At 49.3% G+C, this 18,841-nt stretch overlaps 3 protein-coding genes across 3 annotated transcripts; 2 read left to right on the top strand and 1 right to left on the bottom strand.

The window, feature by feature from the left end:
• Positions 1–272: 272 nt before the first annotated feature.
• F4807DRAFT_451785 (kinase-like protein) lies at positions 273–1,775 on the top strand (the record flags this gene model as incomplete). The annotated part of the gene is made up of 1 exon (XM_048000265.1): positions 273–1,775. One exon carries the CDS (start codon positions 273–275, stop codon positions 1,773–1,775), a length of 1,503 nt encoding a protein of 500 aa, XP_047853954.1.
• A 3,349-nt stretch (positions 1,776–5,124) lies between these two features.
• Positions 5,125–8,294, top strand: F4807DRAFT_451783 (putative iron reductase domain protein; the record flags this gene model as incomplete). The annotated part of the gene is made up of 4 exons (XM_048000264.1): positions 5,125–5,158; positions 5,219–6,015; positions 6,096–6,375; positions 8,026–8,294. 4 exons carry the CDS (start codon positions 5,125–5,127, stop codon positions 8,292–8,294), a joined length of 1,380 nt encoding a protein of 459 aa, XP_047853953.1.
• Positions 8,295–10,846: 2,552 nt separating this feature from the next.
• F4807DRAFT_93199 (kinase-like domain-containing protein) lies at positions 10,847–13,989 on the bottom strand. The gene is made up of 2 exons (XM_048003668.1): positions 12,450–13,989; positions 10,847–12,395 (listed from the first exon to the last, which is right to left on the bottom strand). Exons 1-2 carry the CDS (start codon positions 13,691–13,693, stop codon positions 10,955–10,957), a joined length of 2,685 nt encoding a protein of 894 aa, XP_047853952.1. The 5' UTR covers positions 13,694–13,989; the 3' UTR covers positions 10,847–10,954.
• Positions 13,990–18,841: the final 4,852 nt, after the last annotated feature.

The raw sequence follows: 18,841 nt of genomic DNA, 5'->3' as shown, positions 1-18,841 counted from the left end.
TGCCAATGCATCAGCAAAACGATTACGACCGATTTTCTTCATCTATAGACTGCAACCAGATGACTTCGACCCTTCAGCCAGTACACTCTGATTATCTTCGCGAAGCACGCTCTGACGCCGAGCGACGACGCGGAACCCGCCTGCCTTGAATCGGGGCGGGTTGAAAGGGTCTTGTCGACGGAAGGCTCTATTTTTGACCTATTAATTAGGTATTATTTTGAGATACACATACTATAGGGCATAGGAAGGATAAAGAGGAGGGATTAGAAGCCATGTTACCACCGGCCGCCCCAGCGCTTACTACCGTTCGCGGTTTTGCACCGACCGTATCCGGCGACGACGACTCTGACCACTGCATGACACCACCCTTGTCTGCGCGACGCGGCCGCACCCCTCGTATCGACGATGTTGTTAGCGCTAACTGTAGTCCCGTTTTGCGCGGCAGTCATTCGCCGGCTATTAGCGGTATCGCCAAGCTGCGCATGCAACTCGAACCTCTCAGCCTGGGCGACTCACGCGCCAGCACGATGTGTCGAACTCGAAGCGCCAGCCGACAACGTGTCATGAGCGGATTCACTAGTCACACAGGTCGCAGTGACGACGAAATCTCGGAGGCCGGATCAACCAGTTACGAAGTCGCTCTGGAAAACGACTTTGTTAGCGAGAGTGTACGAGAGAAGCGGTACGGCGCCATCGAAGGTGGACTGGTACCTCGAAAGATGCAATCAGATGACTTCGAGCCTCTTCGTTGTCTCGGAAAGGGCACGTACGGCACCGTTCTTTTAGTAAAGCAGCGCGCTACCGGTCGACTCTACGCGCAGAAACAATTTAAGAAAGCCTCAGTTGTCGTTCACAAGAAACTCGTCGAGCAAACAAAGACGGAGCGACAAATTCTCGAGTCCGTCAATAGACACCCCTTTGTCGTTAAGCTGTTCTATGCCTTCCAGGATCAAGAGAAGCTATACCTCATCCTCGAGTATGGACAGGGCGGAGAGCTGTTCACTCATCTCAATACTGAGAAGATGTTTCCCGAACCGGTCGCTGCTTTCTACATGGCAGAGATGGTGCTCGCTCTTTCCCATCTCCACGATACGCTCGGTGTGGTCTACAGGGATTTGAAACCTGAGAATTGTTTGTTAGATGCGCAAGGTCATCTTCTGCTGACTGATTTCGGTCTGTCTAAGGTTGCGGTAGAGGAAGAAGGTGGTTGCAAGTCTATACTCGGAACCGTTGAGTATATGGCACCCGAAGTCGTTCAAGGTCAGAAGTACGGCAAAGCAGTCGACTGGTGGTCGTTCGGGGCGTTGGGCTACGACCTTATGACGGGTAACCCGCCTTTCCGGGGCGGCAACCACGCCAAGATCCAGAACAACATCGTCAAACAGAAACTTATCCTGCCATATTTCCTAGGTCCCGATGCCAAGGATTTGCTTACGCGGCTTTTGAAGAAGGATCCCGCCAAGCGTCTAGGTTCCAACATGCCCAAAGATCTCCAGATCATCAAGAAACATAGATTCTTCCGGAAGATCGATTGGAAGAAGCTTGCGAACAGGGAGTTGGAGGCGCCGATCCAGCCAATGATAACGGACCCCGAACTTGCGGAGAATTTTGCTCCGGAATTCACTGAGCTGTGTCTGAGCCCTATCGTCGCAAAGGATCCCTGGAACGAATTTTCACCGAAGGACGGCTTTAAGGAAGACCCCTTTGGCGGATTCAGTTTCGTGGCCTCCAACAGTCTGCTGGAGAACAACGGTTTTATGTGCGCCGAAGCATGAAAGTTCCTCGATGGGACTTGAGGTTACCGATACAGTGAAATGATATTGATATAGAGAATAGCGATCCCAGGTCGGTTTGCATCCGGATTTAGCGAGCTTAGCGACGACTATAAGTTGGGGAGCTCGTATAGTGATCGAAATCACGATTTTAGACTAATAGACCGATACGGAACGATTCATTAATGGAAACGATGCTCAGTGGCTGCTGAGCAGCCAAGAATTACCCCTGTTCCTTCTCCGTTCGTGACAATATTTCAACACGACTTTGTGATTGAGAGAGGCCTCCAATGCGACTAGCATTATCACGACCTGTAGACCCAAATATTCAAGCTATACCATACCAAAATACTATTATATGTCTTCCCAGAGGCATTTGATCTAGTGTCTGCCAAGTGGCCAGGCTGTGTCGATTTTATTCAGGGGACGCGCAAGCTCATAGCCCCAAAAAGTACGAGATGTCACACCGCTGCAGATTCCGCCAACCAAGAAGCTTTTACTCCTCTCAAAACGGATAACGATCCTAACTATACATCTATCCTCATAATAAGGGCAATCACTAATAGCTTAAGTAATGACCACAGCTACGCAGGAGACATAGTCGCAGCATATCTATAATATTGAAGATCACTTCAGTCTAGTCTAATCTCTGTGGAGGTGAGGATCAGGAGACGGTATGTGTTTCTGACGCGACGAACTGATCGCACTTAAACAGAAGCGAATAACCTACATACGAGCACGGTAGTATATCTTGCTGGGAAGTCAATGTATCTGTGGCGAGTAAAGTTAATCGAGTTCTTCACGTTTCCAGTAGACCGGGATACCATTACACATGGGACAACACACCCTGTCTGTCTGTTCCCTTGGCGTACATAATGACACCACAACCCTGCGGCAGCTCAACAACTGACATTTCGGCCGTGACAGCGAGGCCAATACCTACCCACTTGCCTACATGTTTACCATTATAGGTACGACTACATTAGTATTGTGCCACATACAGCGCTACGCCAATCCTCCCAAAGCAGAGGCGGACAAGGATAATACATAAGGCAGACTGCACATGTCACTTTACGTTCGAAGACTTACTTACCTATACGTCTCTAAGGAAATATACTGAGGCAAAGCTAACTTGAAAAGGAAAGTATACTCGGTATCAACCCGGAGATATGTAAATCAATAAGTGACCGTGTTCACCTTACCTCACGTACGCCTTATATGGTAATTCTATTTACAGATGTTTCCGGTCTTATAGTTATACCCGTCTGAACCCATCATCATCACCATCATCGGTTATCTCCCTACGACACTTGATCTCGTGGAAGCGTCAGCTGCCGATCCCCCAGATTCCAAGCCTTCGGTGTTTTCAGACAGTATGTGCTGTTACGAAAAGGGGGAGGACACACGACAAGCGAGGGCCGAGACAAGAGTACAAACCCGCTTAGCAAGCGAATGAAAGCATCACGACTGTACAGAGCCTCATTACCATTCCCGTGCTGTTCTTACTACAGACACATGTTTCTCGTCATGAACGGTGACACCGATTTCTCATGAATGGACGCTGTGATATATTGTAATACGTCTGACGCCAGAAAGTTAGATGTCTGTTTCTTATATGCCGTCATAACCGCTTTTTACTAACTACCTGACTGTCATTGGCGCTTGGCTTGGTTTAAGTTAAGTTCGTAACTCGGTCCGAGCAACCTATACTCATGCCATACTTCCGTCGCGCGCAAGTCTCCTGTACCTAGACACCTGGCCTACTATACCTACCTACCTACCTACCTATGTAATCCATTTCATGTACATCGCAATAGAGACTTCTTTCTCAACCTGCCAGATTTGGAATTTCCCCAAAAACCGACCCCAACTACTAGTAGAGGAATAAAGTATGCTAATGACAAAACCTTGGTCCTAAAACGGGATAGAGATCTACGCATGCATATCGAATCTGGTCGTCGATTTGTTACCAACCCACCCCACATGCTGACAAAACAAAAAGACCTGCCCTAAAAATGGAATGCTACTTATTAACGTCCCGCGCCAGGGGTGCCTGGCGGAAGGGAAACCCCTGCCGTGCGTTGCCGGCGTGTGATTCGGTACCGTTGAGGGACCATTGGCGAATCACCGCGGCCGCGATTCTAATAAGGGCAGCAGCTTGGCAGGTTTGGCAGGTTGGGTTACGTCGGGTTGTCTTCAACTGCCGGAAAACCTACCCACCCACCTACCTAACCTACCTACATATTTCTCAAACAAGGGACCTGCCCAACATTGTCTGATAGTAAGTAATGCAGCTCGCCAAGTTGCACAGCCTTGAAACCAAGCAGCTCGGCTGCGACCAATGCATCGGGCCTTGGCGAGCCGCGGGGGAGATAGATGTCGTCAGCAACGGCGAGGTGGCCCCAGACTCACGTCTGGGGATAATGCCAGTTCTTTGGGCTCTGGGATTGATAATGCTGCCGCAGTTCGGATAGGTAGAGAGTGACATGATAAAATGGATCGACGGCCTTTGCACTGCATAGCCTGCCTCCCGTTTCCGTCTGAATTTGTCTGAGATGAAGAAGTATGATTGGAGTTCTCTGATTTCACATGCGTAGACACCCAGGCATTGATCTCGTTGGCCAAGACACTACAGTTGGGAAGAATTCTGGCGCGAGCTGGTTCATACCTATGTATGTATCCCAAGCTGCCAAGTAGAAACCGTTTAAGTACGTGTATGGCGATGCAGTAAGTTCAAATTGCTGAGCTTGTTTGGGTGATAAGCCGCAGATCTATGTAAGTACGGCCTCGGTGTGTACAAGGAAACCAAGATAGTGATCCTTGGTCTTCTAAACCATCATTTGGCTTTCCTATGACAGGCATAGACAGGGAAGACCGTTAGCAGTTTAATATTGGTCTATATATAACCCCCCTTCCCTCTCACTTGTCTTCGTAGCAGATGGTTGTGTGTTGTGTCTACTCAACAGCGGGACCTGGATATAGACTTTGAAGACCTGGCGAATTTAACCTTCACGAGGCACAGTTCGAAAACGTTAAAACGGTATACGCGTTCGAGGCCGAGGGCCGCATAGTCGTCGCACGAGCACGATTACATCATCGAGGTGCCTGAGAGGGGAGGAGAAAGATCTGTGTACGAGGACAGAGAAGCTTTCCGAATAACAAAGATCGAGTTTATAACTTAAAAAAATCCGCCGACGCATAATCTGAGACGGTGACGCGGAAGTCTACTTCCTTATTTCTCGGAGTTTGAAAATTCGGGCGCATAACTCGTCGCTTCGTTTGCGACAACCAGTATATTTCGGTTACCATATCGGAGAATCTTATACGAAAGGCACATAGAGCAGCATTCGATATGATCGTGTCGTACTTGACCTCCGCGGCGCTGTGTATGTGATACCAACCCCTCAGAAGATCGTCGAAAATCAGAAGACTAACACAACATATAGCCGCCATATTCTACAGCAGCCTCAGCTCCGCCGAACCGGTCCAGTATTGTCCGGTGGAGGACATATGCTACCAAGTGGCCGTGCCCACGTCGTCGGCCGACTCGAACGGGGGCAACATCTATCTGCAACTGCGCGCGCCAACATCGTACTCATGGGTGGCCTTCGGGACAGGAACCGCGATGGCCGACTCCAATATCTTCGTAATGTACTCCTCAGGGACCGGTAACGTAACGGTCTCAGCGCGCGCAGGCACGGGACACACGATGCCGCGGCACAACGCCATGATCCAGCTCGAGCTACTTGGGGGCAGCGGGCTGACGAACAACGACGAGACCATGATCGCAAACGTGCGGTGCGGGAACTGTGGATCCTGGCCGGGCGGGTCCGTCAGTCTATCCTCGGACGCCGCGTCGTGGATCGCGGCCTGGAAGGAGGGAGACGCCGTCGACAGCACCGACACGGACGCCACGATCCAGTACCACGACGCGCACGATGCCTGGACATTCGACTTGACGCAGGGCACGGTGACCGACGACACGAACCCGTTCTTGGGTGTCCGGCAGTTCGACAACAATAACCGGGGCGTGGGCCGGGGCAGCTTCGCGGACCCGCGGACGCTAATCCTAGGACACGGGATCATTATGGCGGTCGTTATGGTGCTGTTATATCCGTTGGGGTCGTCGCTCATGCCACTGTTCGGAAAATGGATCCTGCACGCCTCGTGGCAGTTCCTGGCCTTCCTGCTCATGTGGGCCGGGTTTGGGTTGGGTATCGTGGCCTCGCAGCGCATTCGCCTTGTACGTCTAACCCCTTACTTCTCTCCTTAATCATACCTAGGTAAGCCATAGAACAAAGACTAACTGGCCCAACCAAACAGGACTTCAACTCGACACACACGCTCCTAGGCACGGTCGTGGTCTGCCTGATGGCCGTACAGCCCGTGCTCGGCTGGGTGCACCACCGCTACTTCGTTAAGAACCAGAGGCGGGGTCTAGTGTCGCACGCTCACATCTGGTACGGCCGGGCCTTGCTCATCATGGGCGCAGTGAACGGCGGGCTTGGCCTGCAGCTGGCAGACGCCTCCCAAACCTTCGTGGTCGCGTACTCGGTCGTTGCCGGCGTCATGTTCGCCATTTATATCGCTGCCGCCGTGTTTGGCGAGTTCCGACGCCGCAGACGCATCGAGCAGGAGAAGAGCTTCTGATCTGTTCTGATCTGGGTTGAGGTGTGTTGGAGATATAAGGGATAAATTGGGGGCCCTGGGGATATTTATAAAGTGTGCTTGAATTTCTTCGGTGTTGGGATAGGGGGTTAACTTGCAAATTAAATGGGTAGGGTATACACATACACACGAGAGACTGGATATCACTTGCCTATCCATGTTCTGTCTTTATCGGTCTAGCTTGAGGACCTGGGGTTATGTTCCGTATCGGTGGTGGCCATGGGTTATGTTGTCATGTTTAGATAGCCTTGTTTAATGATACTTATTGACGATTTATGTAATAGACTTATATCGGAAATATTCTTTCGTAGAATCATCAAAGTGTGAAAGATCCCGCAGGTTCATCGTCGATATCCCTTAAGCCATTTCTCGAGAACAGAATACGACTTAGTATGCGTAGCACATATTCACCGACGGTTGAAATTTGATACAACTCTAGCGAGGTGGTTGCTAAGGGTACTACGTGAATCAATACACCAATGTCTCGAGTAGACTTTTGTAGCTCCTCTATCAATCGGTATACGGACGGATTGACTCATGTATAACCAATTGCGTCGTGGATCAGCCAATTAGTCGAATAGAACGAGTCTATGAGCAGTGACCTTCATAAGTAAATAGGTATCTATGTGCCAAAGCTTCTCTTCCACTCGAAGTTCGACCGTTTTTTGGGCTTGTTAAGGTTGGAAAGAATGTTTTGAGAGTGTTTACAAATAGATCATATCCATTCATTAGAGTGTGAGTAGGTCCTTTCAGAAGACTGAATTATGTAACAAAGTTCACGACTGATGTAATAAAGTGGAGCGTGGTATACAAAATACATAGGATTCAAAGGTCAAAGTGCGAAAGCACGTGACCAGACGGAGCACCACTACTCCACCTTAGAAGCTTCCCGCGCTAAACGATTGAACAATGGAAGGCGGCAAAAGGAAAAACCTCAAATCATAAACGTCCCCCAAGGTGCAAAAGTTTCCCCCCATTTCTACCACCAACCACATAACCTCTCCCTCCCACAATCCTCAATTGAGCATCCCTCACAGACGGACATCATGCTCTCTCAATTAAGAGCTTCAGTAAGTAGTCTCCTACATTATTCCGCACCATATCGGTCGCAGTAAGCAGAGTGGAGAGGGGAATAAATCGCTAACTCCGACTTTTTTTCTTTTTTTCTCAGACTGCTCGATCGGCCGCCTCGGCCATCACCCGTGTGGCCAGGATAAACACCGCCAGAACATTTATCGCTCCTACAGTTTCGCGACGAGGTAAGACTTCGAAGATTCCCTTTTTTTACCTTATCTGTGCCGAAGTGGATTCGGTGGTCAATTGGGTGGTACGATTGGACGATCGAGGTTGGGGAAACTTGGAAGCATATGGCGGTATGAGCGGGATGATGAGATATCCGGCTGGATACCCGCATCGATGCCCGTCATGCGTTTGCGACAGCTCCGGGGAGCATATACCGAAGAGCTTGACGTATTTGTAATCTTGCGAATACCTTCCCTTCCGCCGATCTCGAATCAGCTACCTCTGCACCCACAAGTCAAGGTCAAAATTCAATATCAAAGCCAGCACTAACATTCGTGAACAGCCGACTTCGTCCAAGAGCTCTACCTTAAGGAATTAAAGGCCTACAAGCCCACACCCATCAAGGACTCCGACGCTGCCGGTCAAGTCCAAACCTTTACCGCACCCAAGACACCCAAGTCGCCCGAAGAGGCCGACCTCGCCAGTAGCCTGAAGGAATACGAGAGCATGGCTGTCGAGGTCGAAGGTAACGAGGGCATTAGCGCCTCGACGCCCGCCGTCGTGGAAGACTGGCTCGTCGAGGAAGAAGATGAGGAGCCGGCTCACCATTAAACGATGATTTATGACGAGATAGGATATGAATTAAGCCACGCAAGGGAGAGATACCGGGAAGAGAAGAAACGCAAGACATGCCTAGAGCCGAGCCGTCAGTCTGAGGAAGAAAGAGAAGGAGGTCGAGGAGAGTAATTAAGACTTGTACATTTATTCCTAGGATCGCCGTTGCCGAATCACAAAAGATCCTACGTTCTGAAAGAAAAATCTCCACTACTTTGTGCTAAATATCTCAATATGACTTACAGTTACAGTATACCCGATAACCTATTACGAACTTGCCATAAGTTTCTCGGAATTCTTCGTAAGAACCGACCTCCCAGACAGCCGTATCTACGTGTTATTAGAGGGGGGTAGATAGCGCCGACTTCGGTGCTGAAGGTGTCTATTGCTAGATAACCTATAATCCTACCACCAACGTCTATCAATCCGATCAGTTGGTGTTTGAGTACATCACGATACCAACTTAATGTTTCTGGGAACAAGCACTTGGCTTCGCGAGACGCTGTAAACCTCTGCCCAGCATCACAACATATATACTTCATTTACGCCATCCTATAATGTACTAAGTCGTTGATAGGCGGAACTCATATTAAACCGAACTTTCGACGGCCAGCTCTCCAACAGACCAATATAAACATAATAAAGTAGCGAACAAGTAGACTCGCCAATCAGAGTCGAGTTATCACACTTAAGATATAGCTGACTAGATCGACCTGTGTCTAAATATCTACTACCTAGTAGACACCTCAGGACACACTCCTTCGAATTCCTAGGACATTCACCGCTTGTCCTAGACTAGGTACTAATAGTTGAGCATTCAAATAACTATCTACTACAAGCTGGTAGGTAAGTGTAGGTACATAGTCAGCTAACGCCCAAGGAAACTCCCACTCACCGCCACCAACCTACCTTGGCTATACAACACACGCATCATACATACCTCGATACCACGCCGTAATTCCATACCAAAGTCCTCGCTTACCCAGACCTACCCAGGTAGTAAGGCCAGAACCGCGTCCCGGGCCTCTGATAGGACGCTTAACGGGGGAACGTAAGCTCCCCCCCCCCCAGCGCCGTTACACCGACCCTACCCAGGCCGCCCACGCACACCGTCTCCCGTAACGCACGTAAGCAACGCAGAGTCGGGAAGCACGCTGATTTATTTAGCCAGTCAGCCAGGTAGGCGAAAAAAAAGCATTTTTTATTTCCGGGGGGCTCTTCTACTCTATTCTACTTTCTACCTCTTATCCGCTCCCCGCTACCCCCTTTTTTTGCTCCTCCAGCCCTTTTATGTAGGTAGGTACTGTCCCCCTGACCCTTCCTCGGACACCCAACGAAAGGTTCTTCCAAAGTCTTAGAGATACGCACATGTATAAGCACAAGGTATAAAATTTTTGAAGTGGCTAGTGGCTAATAACGTGAGAAGAGAGTCGTGTTGAGTATATATATCTCTTACCCGCCTTACTGCGTAGCGCTCCTGTAAGGGATATCTCTCAACATGTGTGACGACACAACACTTCTAGTCCAGATTCCGTTCGGTCAGCATGCCGGTATTCCTTTATACGTCTAAGCAGACTTATAGTCGACATTTGTCGACTATCTACATCACTCACGTAATGTGGCTCTTCCCTAGAAAGTGGGAGAGTAAACCTGTTCCGTAAAAGATAAAAAAAGATATTTCCAGCAAGAAATCTTCTTACGTCGTTACATATCTCGTTACCATAAATATCCCTAAGCTTACTTATTTTCCATATCTCGAGATGGTAAGACAGCTACCGGCCGGTTGGGAGGAAGATCTACTCGCATATGCACCCCTTTGAGAGAAAGTCCAGAACATTGCGCGAACAAATCACATCACAAACCAAAAAAGTCAAAAGCCAAGTAATCATAAGCAACCTAAGTAATTTTATTTCACTTTTCGTCTCTCTCGCTTCTCATTGGGGGAGACTGAACTTCATCAGTGTACGTAGATGTACCTATGTAACATGCGACGTCCGCCTGCCTAGTCCCTCCCTGCGACACATGCAACCACGGCCTCGAGAATGCGAGAGAAAATGATCGGGTATAGCAAAGCGAGTAAACCAGAATCCAAGCGAATCGGTACATGACTGCAAAGGACCCAGCTACCTAAATCAGACGGCCTCCATGTTTGCTCGTCTCGGCGTAAGCATATTCATACCGCAAAACCCAGCAATGATTACCAATCTGCTTCATACAGACGACCACGACCACCACCGCGGACGAGCTTGTCCGCGCAGAGGGCCAAGCCGCCCGTTGGCAGTAAACGCTCCGCTATCAGAGGCATCCGCGTGTGAATTCCAAACTGAAGTGACAAAGGGGGAACACCATGTAAACTGCCCCGGTCCTTCATGACGTAAAATGGGTAATGGGTTAGGTATGTCCGAAAAGAATCCCGTAGCCTCGTGTACGTAAAGTGTCATGATTCCAGACTATTTGCAACTACCAAACGCCCGACCACCCCATAGTGACTAATTAACTTCTGCCAATCGTCACCTCATGCAATATGCCGCCCTATGCAATAATGTCACGGACAGGATTTTGGAAGAATTGCGGAAACTGTCGTGAATGCTGAGAACGATCGAGCGGGTTCATCCTCATGTCGTAAGGGTCCAAAACAAACAAAAAAAAACTCCAGGTCATATGTCAAAGTGGGATTCGCCGAAAGGCTCGTCGTTATTCCCAGTCTTGACGATCCCACTCATCCTATTGGCCTTCCGGAGATCGAGATCTTCGAGATCGTCCCAGTCATTATCTCGGTGATCTGCGTCGTCCATCTCTTCATCAACGTATCGTCCTCTCATGTGGTCGTCCAATGAGCTCTCATCGACAAACGTAAACCCCTGGAAATTCGCCTGCGTAGTCGGAGACAGCGGCGTTGATGTGGCAAACCCAGCGGCTAGCTGCTGAGCGCGTTCATTTAGCGACCCATTCGAATTCAACGCGTTGGTGAACTCGGGGTCGAAGTAGGAGACGTCGGTCTCAGACTTCAACTTCGGCTTGAAGGGTGGCGTGATGAGTTTCTTGGACAAGATGTCCCAGTCGACATCAGCGAAGAAAGCGTGTCGCTTCAGCTCCTCGGCGTCGTCAATAGCGCCTAGCCGGTGCTTTGGATTTCTGTTCAAGAGGCCCTTGACGAAGTTCCTACCTTCCTGCGAGAGTGTGTCTCGGGGGAATCGTACCTTGCCGAACGCGATATTCTTGTACATCTGCTGCGTATCCTCGGCATAAAAGGGGCTCCACCCACAACACATCTCGAAAACAAGGACGCCGAGAGACCAGAAATCTACCATCTTGGTATATCCGGCTTCATCCAACAACACCTCCGGGGCTAGATATTCCGTAGTTCCGCAAAACGTATTGGTCGTATCATTCTGGGTCAGATTCGCCTTGGACAGGCCAAAGTCGCAAAGGGCTATGTGGCCATTGGCATCGAGCAAGATGTTCTCCGGCTTGAGATCGCGGTAGACGATGTCGTTGTTGTGAAGATGTTGAATCGCAAGAATAAGCTCCGCGATATAAAACTTGGCTCGCTTCTCATCGAATCGTCCTTCTTTCTGGAGATGCCAGAATAATTCGCCGCCCGACATGTAGTCGGTGACAAGGAAAAGGTCGTTCTGGGTCTGGAAAGAAAATTTCAACCCTACAATGAACGGGGATTCCGACATGGCTGTCCTGACGAGAATGTTCCGCTCTCCGACCGTGTGCGCCACTTCTTTCTTCTGAACGATGACCTTCTTCGACAATACTTTCATAGCATAGATTCGACCAGTGTCCTTCTTCCGAACTTGGTAAACTTGACCGAACGTACCCTTCCCAATCAATCGTAGGATCTGGAAATCGTCGGGTCCGTAATGCTTCTTTTCGGTTCTCTGGTAGATCGCCTCGACGAATATTTCACCGGTGGGTGTCTTGTCAGGAGTCGTGTCGAGATTTCCTCTTAACGGGTACCAGCCTCGCACAGGCTCGTCTTTGCCAGGGATTATTGCCTGGAAATCGACATGGCCTAAGAATTCTTCCCCTTGTGTGCCGTGGTCATATATCGAGATGTCCACTAGCATGTCTGAATCAACAACATCACTACCAAAGTTAGTCGATGCGTCCGAAGGGACCCAATCGAACTACGGAACTTACAATACTGCTTCAGCATCCCACTTAGGACTTGTGAACGATCTTCGCGGACGATTGCGGAATGTGTTGTAGTCGGTGATGCTAGTGTTGCTGCTTTGGCGACTACGCATAGGTATCGCCATCGAACGACCAGGGTCGCTGCCTTGGCGCTGTATGGGAACCCCGCCCATCGGGACTGGCGCGGGCGCTGCTGACTCGTCTTCGTCTTCGAAAGTCCGCGGTCCGTGTGAGATCAACTCGCTTCTCTGGAACACGGCAACAACGTAGGGGTCGCGGCTCTTCCGCAAGCCTCTCGCCTCTAAGATCTTGATAGTAAGTTTGCCCCTCTGTGGTGGCGCTTGCGCACCGCCACTAGCAGAGGAGACCGGCGTCTGTCTACCACCCGTGTCTATTCCATCTCCACTAAGCTTCGAAGGCGACCTCTCTTCCGTGTGTGACGAGTGAGTAGCAGAGAGCGTTCTGGTAGGGGTCGGGGGGCCGCTCTTTTTCGTCCCAACATCTGTTAGCTTCTTCAGTCGATCAACCGAGGCGGACTGAGATAAGAAACTGCTGGCTTCGCCTGCAGGGGGCTGCGCGTCCGAGGGAGAACTTGGTGTTGTTGAAAATGCATGATCGGTAGGGATGGAAAGATGGCTCGCTAGAACATTAGACGTAGTGACGATGCTCGTAAGAGGGGATGCTAGAGTGGCCCTCCGAACTTTGAGCTGAGAGGTTTCCGAGCCGCTCTTGGTGTTCAGAGAGGATCGGTTCGATGGGCCGCTAGCGGCCCCGTCCGAATCTCCACTCGCATCTGACAACTTGACTCCCCTCTCCGACGGTGTTTGTGAACAGGGAGGCGTAGGGTAAGGGTGGATATCGGAAGTTAATTGTTGGGAGGACTGTACTTTTGCCAGAGGTTCGATCCTCTCATGTGAAAGGAGAGGCGAAGTGTCAGGCGTGATGTCCTTGCCGCTCAAATCCGATTCCGGGCTCGGCAGTTGCTGAGGTACGATGTGCGATTCCTTCTCTTCCTGGGGACAGGTAGGGCGTGTCGACTCAGTCTCAAGTGCTCGGGAAGAAGAGAGACCAACGGCAGAAGGTAAAGAGGTGGTACTAACCTGACCAAAGTAGCTAATACCCGGTAGTCTCTTGTCGTGAAGATCAGGCTGAGGCGTAGCGATGCCAGATCTCGGAGTATCGTAACCAATTTGGTCAGCGCCGTCGTCCTCCGTGGTCGATGTCCTGCTGGGCATGTTAATTGCGATCATAACCAGACGTCAAAGCCAGAAGCCAAGCAGAAGGTCGCGTCAAGTTCGTCAAGTTCGCCAAGCAAGAAGTAGAAAGTAATAACGTGGGTTAGGTATGGCTAGCGGGTGATGTATCAATAAGATACGGGCATGATGAGAAGAGTGCGAGGAGGATGAGGAAGGGGTTCTTGAAAAGATGACATTTCGAATTAGAACATATCTAGTGGAGGTTGCCGCAAGGAAGTCCAATGGTTCCGTAATGTATCCAGGTATCCATAGATGCGAGATGGCGGCCGAGGCGGGAGGCATTAAACAGGAGGGCAGGTGGTAGAAATGTACAATTTCACGAGCGATTTCGTCCAGCCGAACACCCCATGCAGGTTTCGTAGCGATCACCCATGACACTCGCCATGTGGTAACCTAGAGGGGGGAGTCGAAGTGGGGGCAAAAGGGGGTGGATTGAGAGATGAGATCGACGTCGAGGTGGGGTGGACGCAGAGAGAAACACGCAGGGACGTAGAGAGACATAGCCAGCCAGCCAGCCAGCCCAGCAGGGAGTGACATGGTGACATAGTGCGACATTGATGACATCGGTGACATAGGGAACATTGGAATGTTGGAACATTGGGCTCCTCCGTGGATTATTGCAACCGGCGAGTTAGGTGTCAGGCTTCAATATGATAATAATTATAAGCCTCGTCCAGACCCCGCGCTGTGGCGTTCGCCGCGGAACGGAGCTGATCCAAGTAATCCATATAATAATGGGGACCTGTTCGTTGCGAACATCGGTGGGCCAGCCACGATCGTACTGACCGTACAATGCATCGTGTAATCGTGTACATCGATGAAGATAAGCCAGCCAAATCGCTGGTTAAAAATAGGTCATTGGGATGTATACATTACATCTCGTAGCCTTTTTTCTGTGCTTAATTGCTCTCGTGGGAGGGGGAGTGCCGATGGCCAGTCGGACTTGGACCGTAGAACGAATGAGCCTCTTTCATCGGATCGTCACTCGTGATGATCCAACTAGTCCCGGATGTCGAATATAGCGTAATCTCTCAAAGCTCGTACCCACGTACTTCTGGGAACCAGATAGAACCAAAACCGGAAACCGGAAATCAGATAGTAGCAGATCAGAGCAAAGTAGAGCCGACGGGAGAACGTCTCATTCAAGGCCCGGCGTCATTGCGGTCGAGCTTGATAGCTAAGGGTACCAGGGGTCCTTTTTGGGGGTCCTGGATTCCAACTTTGGAATACTTTGGAACATCCCTTACCCTTAGAAAAATCCTTGGGCGGTGATCCGTAATCCGAAGGCGAATACTGGCTAAACGGGAAAGACAACCTGGGAACCTTGTATGACATTTTCGATTTTCGAAAAGGTCGCGGCTTGCGACAAGGTGGATGTGAATTGGTGAGGTATATGCAAAGGGCGGAAATGGGGAGAAATAGAAATAGGTAAGGGATAATAAACTCGTTTTGAGTGAAAGCGGATTTGTGCCTTGATCGATGACGATGATAGGATAGACAGATAGATGATACCCAGGGCATGATGGAGGGGAAGGGCATGGGATGTAAATGGATGGATGGATGGATGAAGGGGGGTCTTGCTCTTCCGAACTTGCGAATTGCGAACTGAGAATGGACGGAACAATTTTATCTTGTTCTGCTTGGTGCTTGTTTTTTTTCTTCATTTACTTACTTTGACATCATTGCTTGAGTTGCCCGCCGAAGCAGGTCAAAACCTCCCTCCGAACCTGACATGATGATGGATCAAAAGGTGTAAGTTTTGATCTCTCTCACCTAATGCCAGGTTCCTATCCAACGGGTTCCTAAAGTATGTCGTGAGCCGCCAGTGGTTCGTAGGGCGGAATTGGCGTGTGGCGGCTATTGAATACTTGATTTGATGTAATTGTGTGAAAATGGGAATTTTAAAAAAATAAATTTACCAGAGCAACGTCGTTTGGTTGGAGATTTGACGTTTGACCGTAGAGCGTGGGGGTTTAGAGAGGGAGGAAAAAAAGTAGACGGAGGAGAAAATTGATTTGCGTGAGGGGAAACGTATTTTTCTGGCGTCAATGTAAAATGATGTCTGCAGGTGGATGGTGGATGAGGATGGATGGTGAAGGGAAGACAGATGAATACGCTGAGACGTTGCGGTTGATGTCTCGCTCTGTCCAGACAGTTCAGGTAATGGCTGGCGCAGTGGTGCTGGCTGAAAAAGGCGGGCTTCTGATTTGAGCCTGATGGGGACCGATGGGGCCTTAATGGCGGGGGGTACTTAGGGTACTAGGTATCGGTACTAGGTATTTTCTGCTGGACCGGGTACGTTATTGGTGTAGCGGGCGTATTAGCTGCTGTACTTCAATCCACTGTGCAGTCTGGTTTGTTAGAAGTTAGAAGTTACAGCGGAAGAAACCAGCGGGAAAACTTTAGAAACTTTGAACTTTAGATAGGTACCCCCTCTAGGGTCTGAAATCCCCAAAAATGGGAGCTAAAAATTCAATCGGGACAGGCTACTAGCAAGAAAAGGCCCGGGAACCCCTAGTGGCTGACACTGTTTTTGGCTAGGCCCCGCCGGTATAGCGGGTACAGCGCGAACTGGTATCTGCCTTGTACAACAATTGTATGGAAGGGGTACCCGGGCTACCAAGACATAGAGGGGAAGGTACTTTAAAGCTACCTGTTAGTTTTTATAGTTTGACTTACAGGCGGGTCCCTCAACAGCGGGGTTGTCTTCTTCTCCTCGTCAACTCGTCAACTCGTGTACAAATTCAATAGGTGAGGTAATTCACTATCTCTCCTTCGTCGTCAGGGTCCAACGACCAGATCTACGGTACTGTACTGTACGTGGCAACGTTAGAACCTTAGGTGCAACCAGGAGTTCGTGTTGTTCAATGACCAATGCTCAATGCTCTTGTTGTCTCTTTTTTCTTTTCTGTTCTTTTTCTTTTCTCTCTACGGATGCACTGTACGTGTACGAATTCGTATATGTTCTTATGTATGTGCGTACACGTACCATCCGCAGCGAAGGTACTGTGCTGTGTTTGGATGGAAGGGGTTTAGAACGATTCTGGAATGATGGATATGATGTATGTATGGTCCATAGTATATGTACGTAGGCATGTATTGAATATGGAGTATGGAGAATAGGGAATGGGATATGGGATAGGTAATGTATGGGGTATGTATGTTGTACAGTACCTACATGTAAATGGAAGTATAGAGAAAGGAGTCGCTTAAATTCAGCTCTCCAGTATACCGATACCGAAATCAGCCGACTATCAGGAGTTCCTGATGTGATTCGGTGTGCCGCCTTGGAGAGGCCGGCGATGTTCGGGTAAGTCGCCCAGTCGCCCGATCTCGAGGCCTCCTTTCTCCGACTGTAAGTAAGTACTGTAAGTCAGCTACATAGTACATGGCAATTCTTCTAGAATTATGGATGGCGACTGGGATTGGAAATAATTGGCGTCTGTGCTGTGCAATGTCAAATGGAGTTGAATATGTTATGTGTGATTTGATGCCGTGCTCGACCCGACGGCATACCTGATGGGGAAGGCGATCGTAACTAGGTCCAGCTAGCCGGCTAAGTAGAGCGAGATCTATGTCGCAATTCTGAAACTAGCCGCGTTGTGATGGGCTTGTCGGCGCCGACTTTTGGCGACTTTTGGTGACTTTTAGTGACCCTTGGGGTGGGAATTGGGGAATTACCTATTACAAAGGTATGATGAATTGGCTCGAATGGCAGGGCGATGGAACAAGAACGCGCGTGTGTCCCTGATTTCAAATACATACGATAGACGACGGTCGATCGATGAGCCGTCAAACCGCAAACCACGCTGGTAACAAGTAACAAAATTCCAGGTACACACAGGTAAGACCGTAGAACAGGAAGAACAGGTAGAACAGGTAGACCTGGTAGGGATGCTGGCCTGTAGAATTCTTCGAATTTTTCAAGATCGTTGGCTAAGTGGCTAAGGCATTAAAAGGGTGGAGAATCATGAGAATTATTTCTAATAAGGCCCTCGTTCACGAATATTCGCCGGAGCGGCTAGTATTCGTCTTTTGCGATCTGAGACTTGCTCGATGCTCGACTTTGCTGGGCTTGTTGATCTATATATCTTGAGCGAAACCATAATCGCGCTTATTGTCCTTAAAACAAGTTTCCCAGGTTTCATATGCAATGCCACAGAATGTTAGCAGAGCAAGCGACAGGATCCGGGAGGATTTCCCTCGTTGACGATTCGATGACATGACATGCCGAATAATAGGTGCTATGTAATAATAAATAGCCACAAAATCCAAGACCTTCCAGGGTCGTTACCAGACGTATCATTGGACCATTATTACCTAAGATGGATATGCCTTGACCTTTTGGGAGTGGCTGAATTCCTAGAGGTCTCGAATTGCGGTGACAAGGCTTTTCCCTTTTCCATACCTAGTACATACAGCAATATCACAAGCCTGCAATACGCGGCCATCCTCTTTCAAACTCACCAGATTGTGACGGCATACGAGTACCTAGTATGTCAACCAATATCAAGTGGAGTCTGCCTTGATAGGATATCCGTGCTTCTTGAAAAAGGCGGCGGCGTCTACTACCAGCACTAACACAGGACGCTAACGTTTGCCATTCACAAACCCCTGTGCGCTGGTCTCTGCTACTAAGTAGTCTGTCTACCTGTCTATCTCGCCCTTCGTCGAGCGGCTGAGGCTTCCGACCATCAAACCAGACCATAGACCATAGTGAAACATAATGTGGGCAAGATAGCTACATATAGCATCCTCCAATGCCTCGACACGCTTGGAATAGCATCGTGTTGCCGCACCTAGTAGCCTGCAATCTCTTTTCGAGGGTTGGCCACTTTCTAATATTGGCCACCACCAATACAGTGAGTAAGCGATGCAATGTTTGCCGCCATTGGTCCGCAAATAACACATACTATCGAGTCTTAATAAGATGAGACCATTTTGACTAGTTCGTTGTTACATGGCTACGAATTAGACATCGCGGTAGATGGTTTATCTTCGCCTTCCTCCTATACCGTTACATGAGCATTCAGCTTACACGCGTAGATTGATGACGAGAACGGTAGATCATGTCAGGTAAAACTTTTTCTTATCAGCTTCTTACATCTTATGTAGAACTCCAACTCTCTTTTGGAGGATTCC

Source organism: Annulohypoxylon truncatum (genome assembly GCF_022578515.1).
Source record: "Annulohypoxylon truncatum strain CBS 140777 unplaced genomic scaffold F4807scaffold_17, whole genome shotgun sequence".
Classification (NCBI taxonomy): domain Eukaryota; kingdom Fungi; phylum Ascomycota; class Sordariomycetes; order Xylariales; family Hypoxylaceae; genus Annulohypoxylon; species Annulohypoxylon truncatum.
Note: the sequence above shows the minus strand (reverse complement) of the source record. Positions and strands in the feature narration are given on the sequence as shown.

Coding starts and splice junctions, on each gene's coding strand:
- F4807DRAFT_93199 (XM_048003668.1), bottom strand. CDS start 13,693: ATGATCGCAATTAACATGCCCAGCAGGACATCGACCACGGAGGACGAC. Junction 12,396..12,449: donor TGGGATGCTGAAGCAGTATT/GTAAGTTCCGTA, acceptor TAACTTTGGTAG/TGATGTTGTTGATTCAGACA.